This window comes from Montipora capricornis, chromosome 5 (assembly GCF_036669925.1).
Source record: "Montipora capricornis isolate CH-2021 chromosome 5, ASM3666992v2, whole genome shotgun sequence".
NCBI classification, from domain to species: Eukaryota; Metazoa; Cnidaria; class Anthozoa; order Scleractinia; family Acroporidae; genus Montipora; species Montipora capricornis.
This window is the reverse complement of record NC_090887.1, coordinates 27,126,569-27,131,977: the sequence shown is the minus strand read 5'-3', so window position 1 is coordinate 27,131,977 and position 5,409 is coordinate 27,126,569. Positions and strand designations below refer to the sequence as shown.

The 5,409-nt window shown below is 37.3% G+C and overlaps 1 protein-coding gene across 1 annotated transcript; it reads left to right on the top strand.

The window, feature by feature from the left end:
• Positions 1–1,417: 1,417 nt before the first annotated feature.
• LOC138048611 (broad substrate specificity ATP-binding cassette transporter ABCG2-like) lies at positions 1,418–4,294 on the top strand. The gene is made up of 3 exons (XM_068894777.1): positions 1,418–1,682; positions 2,693–2,752; positions 4,072–4,294. Exons 1-3 carry the CDS (start codon positions 1,426–1,428, stop codon positions 4,292–4,294), a joined length of 540 nt encoding a protein of 179 aa, XP_068750878.1. The 5' UTR covers positions 1,418–1,425.
• The last annotated feature ends 1,115 nt before the right edge of the window (positions 4,295–5,409 follow it).

The following is a 5,409-nucleotide window of genomic DNA, read 5'->3' as shown; positions in this document are numbered from 1 at the left end:
CCAATCACAGTGGAGCATCCTGCTTAAAAGGTGATGCGTAACCAGTTGACCTCATCACCTGATGAAGACTAGCAGTATGCAGTCGAAACGTCGCAATCTACATCACAAGTGACCACATTGTAAGACAAACGAGAAAACTTTATTATTATTGTACTTCACCACAATGAATAACAGCAACCTTTTTTACGATACTTGTTGTACTTTTTCTCCAATATTAAGGTAGCTCTTGACTTGTGAAAATGTACAAATGTAGGAAAGGATAGTCTCCTATGCAGCCATGTAATATCCAATGACTGTATTGAAATGCTTGCCTCCATTTAAACTAAAACCCGATCCAGGCTAGCCAAACAATGTATGCATTGTAACAGCCATGTGTTGCAGAAGATAAAGGAAAGTTATTGTACTCCAGTGTTTTGTGGCCATTAGTAGTTTAGTTCAAAATGAGGAACACAGACAGTTCTCTGAACCATTGTAAGTTTGGCATATTGGTTTGGGTCCCAGACCAAAGAGGTGAAGGTTCGAAGAGACGTGTGTTGTATGGCAAAGTCTTTAGTGTGAAACTACATGTATTAATTCTTAAAATTTCCTTCAAAGAAAACATATAGGGCTTTGGCGTCTAGTCAGAAATGTGGTTGTCAGGCTTACATTGTATTTTGCAGGGGTGACACCAATATACAGTTTGTTTAGCTGAATCATATTTCTTCTCTGTGAGACATGGCCTTGTCATTACAAAGAGAACTATATAGGATAATAATTTGATAGTTCTTTAATGTGGCAGTGGTCTCATTTTGAATCCGTTTTCACCTACAAGGTTAAATTGGTGATCTTCATTTTACTTAAGTTGAATAGTTAGCAACTATCAACCCCCCAAAAAGGACAGAAAACATCTATAGATATCTTCCCTCAAACTCTGTCTTATGCATTTCAACACATCTTGTTAATGTTTCGTATCATCTTATCGGTTTCTTTATTGATACAACTATCTATTCAATCTCAACATTACAATGTAGTAAGGGAACAAAGAAGTGTACTATGCACTTACCAGTTCCCGATTTCGGACCCTTCAGATCTATAGTCCTGTGTCTTCACCACTACACTACACTGACGAATATGCTCAACCTCTTTTCATTATTTTACTTTTGCATAATAAGTCAATTGATATCCACATACATGTATAATTATAACCAAAACTGACCCTAATTTCCTTCTAGGCTTAATTTAGGCTCCAGAAAAATGTTTCTTCAATTCATCTGAGTGCATATTCAACCTTGGTAGGTTAAATGAGGATCACCAAGTTAACCTACTTTTTCAAGGTAAAACTGGATTCAACCTGAGAATGGATTTTAAAGGCAACATTGATGTCTCCCATCTATTTTAGATTCTAAAGTGACACCAGAGTACTTCCTCAGCATACAGTGTTATAAGATGGACCAAGAGATATCAAGTAATGAAAAGACACCACTGTTAGGAACAGAACATCCTACTTTGGAAAACCACAGAACACATGATGTTCCAGTGTATGACACCAAACCAAATGGCCCTTCACCACTAAGCCGGTCATTTTCGACAGATTCAAACCAATTTGGAAGTACAACAGTAATCTCCTATCACAACATTTGTTACTCAGTCACCACCAAGGAGAAAGGAATAAAGAAAGAGAGACAAATTATCAAAAATCTCAGGTGAGGGTTGTGCTACTGTAACATCATTTGAATGTTATTTTGAAGAAAATAAAGGATTTTACCGCAATTGCTTGTAATTTCACAATCTGATAGGTTAATTTACCATTGTCAATAAGAGTCTAGACAATGCTGTACGCGTCATGCTCGCATCAATTTGTCACGCATTGTAATAGCCAATCAGGAACGCCCATTTGGGAAATAAACCAATTATATTGCTCTTTCTTTGTGTCATGATTTTGCTCACGCTCTGAAATAAAAACTTTCTTTAGTGTTGAATATTGTGGTAAAAAACAAATCGAAAGTGGTTCAGTGTTGTCTGTACTCTTATCGACAATGATATTTGTCATCACAGTGGTTAAAATTTGTTCTGGACACTGACCATTGTGATGACGAATGTCATTGTCGATAAGAGTACAGACAACGCTGAACCACTTTCGATTTGTTAAATTGAAGCAAGCAAGATCATTGTTAAGTTAAAGTAGTCGATAAACAGATACTTTCATAGTGGAGACCCAAACAAATTTAACAAACATACAACATGGAGTAGTGGAATTGAACATGGCATAGGCAACATTTGTGCACAGTGCTCTGACCTTTGCTCCAACTCTGCTCTTTATAAAGTTTTTTATTCTTTAACCCATTCCCATAACCCATTCTTTGACCCTATTGACGAGTAAAATTGTGTGGTATCAGACATCTATTAAGGAAACTTTGGTTTTATCAATTCCTCTATTCACTCTGACGAAGGGTTAACGCTCGAAACGTCAGCTTTCCAAATCATTCATGGTAGTAATTCAACCTTTATCAACACGTTTGATAAAACCAAATTTTTCTGTTTGACTCTCCCATTGACGCAGCACCACAGTTTCTTTAGAGACTAGAAATTTCTAAAATCTATTAAGTCTCACTCCAAGGAGTCATTGGGTTAGAGACGACATAGTTTTTGAGTGGATGTAGGGGTTACGGGTATTAATATAAATTGAAATTCTTTCTGTATTTCATGATTTAAGTGGCCTTGTGCAACCTGGATTAAATGCAATACTTGGACCAACAGGAAGTGGAAAGACAACGTATGTATAATATTATATAATAGGATATCAAATTTTCTTCCTATTTTTCAACAAATGTCCTATCTTCATCCTTTTTATTTTTCCCTTTACTCTGAGACCCTTTTTAAGGAGCAATATGGTTTCTTGATAAGGTATGTACCCCAGTGGTGAGGGAATTTGATGAGGTAAAAGGGATCAGTGATGAAGGATGTTGAGATCTTTTTAATTTGTATAATGAAAAAATCTTAAGACTTCTCCATCAATGATCAAAGACCCAAAAATCTAAGGACTTCCTCCCACCTCCTAAAAGTAAATAACACATCAAACAGTAAATGGGATAAACATGATTTTGATGATTGTCGAGTCGTTTCTGGTGAATTATCACAGAGTCCTCATTTCCCACACCCCCAGGCCAGAATGTTACAAAGAGAGACTTCAAGAAACAAGTAAATGTAAAACTGTGACGAGAAAACACAGCATTCCTTTTGTTTGCAGTGGACAGTATGGTAAATAATTTATGGAAAATTGTCTAAAAGGTCTTAATTGTTTTTGTTCTGTGTTTACCACATTGGTGTAGTAGACCTTTGGATAATTCTTCAGGAATTACTTATGGTCAACTGCAAACAACAGAAATGCAGTATTTTGCTTGTTAGTTAGATTTTTTGCTTTCTTTAATGGTGTCATTGTATTTGGTCTTTGTCTTTCACATTCCAGCCATGGTTGTGTGAACAATGAGGACCCTGCAGTATTTCACATGAAAATGACTCACAGCCGCCCTTTGTAACCAACAATGTTTTGCTATTAATCATAACCATTACAATTTTCTCAAATTGTATTGGTGCATTGACTACTTTATTTTTCACTAATTATTGTGTATAATGGTAACAGGACTGAGTGGAGTCCAATTTGGTCTGTAGTCATACAAGTGATTACCAAAATTGGACGACCGTGTAGTGGGAGTCCGATTTGTTTAATCACTAGTATGATTACAGACCGAATTGGACGACACAAAGTCCTGTTAGCAATTAATCATAACCATTACAATTTCCAAGAAAGGAAAATTAGTGCATTCCTTTTTCACTGTCTAACGTTACAAATTCGTCCATTTTGGAAAATCCACAGTTTGGTAGGCTAGGTGGTTGTTGCTATGGTTATTGTGATAAATTCTGTGATTGGTGGATTAAGCAGAGTGCACTTAATATGATTGGCTGATGTAACTGTTCGATTTCAGGTATCCGATTATTTACTGTTGTATACCGCTGTCTTTTTCTGGGGGGTCTTCAATCTTTGTTTTTTATTTCCTGGTTTTTCACATACTTGACTTCTTCACGCTATTTCAGGCTTCTGGACATCTTGGCTGGCCGGAAGGATCGAAAACATCTGTCAGGTGTAGTCCTTGTTAATGGACAAAAGCAACCAGAGAATTTCAAATGTATCACCGGATGTTGTACAGGTTGGTTGAAGAAAGCCAAAGTGACAAACACACACACACAGCTTTTAGAATTGTCTTTAAATAAAACAGAACTTATTAGAGAGATTTATACGGCAAACGGCAAAATGTGACTTTTACCAAAATCAAAGAGACGAAAAGAGAGAAATGCTCCTCGCACGTATCTGGATAATTTAAGCAACTGTCTCTGATTATAGACACCTGAAAAATTCAGATGGCTCCAACGGGATTTGAAGCCATGACCTCTGCGATGTCAGTGCATTGCGTTACCAACTGAGCTATGAAACCGCACAGTTGAGAGCAGGTCAATATAAATATTTGGCTTTGGTACATCTCCCACCGTCAATACAAACTCGCCTTGACCAGCTTCTAGATGGCTCGGTTGCTCGGTTGTAAGCCATTTTACGTCGTAATCGTTCGGTCATAGATTCAAATTTCTTTTAAGCCTGTACTTTTTTCCATGGGGTACTCTGGAAATTCTTAAATTTCTCCACTGACTGCAATGAAATTCTGCAATGTTGTTTCGCATAGATAGTCGTGACATGATTCTACGTCGTTGTACGCTTTGTCTCATCAAAATACTGAGTTGCTAATGGAAGACGGCGTATTATGAACATATTAGCATCAAATGATCACAGAATTTCCATGCAAAAGGGAAACGTGTTTTTGGTGGATGGATTGTAATGTTGACTAATATGTGCAGCCGACGTGAGAAAACGTATCATGTGAACAATGATTGATGTTGCCTTTGGATATGATTTGGAAAATGAAGCACAATTGTATTTAAGGCGATGCAAAACTCAAACTGACGTTGCTTAGGTTTTGTGTCCGTCCGCTTTTTCTTTCCTTGTTATCGATTATGTATGGAATCATAGTTCATTATGCATGGTTCTCTAGGCGTAAACGCTAACGGCTTAGTTGACCAGTGACATCATGGACCACAGCGTTTATACCATCTACTGACGTTACACCAATCACTTGACTCTGACGATGAGTTACGCTTAGGTTAGCTAAACATCATTCAATGTCACCCTAATCAGTCCTCAGGACTACACTCACCCGGACGATCGTACTTCGCTTTAAGAATTGTAGTGGGTTAATTTAAGGACGGTGCCTACTATTATTGTTGTGCATACGTTCTGCGCATCGAATTAAAAAAAAAAAAAACCACGCGGAGAAACAATAACTTAGCAAGTGCTCTTGGTATCCAAAAAGAAGTTTGGGGGTA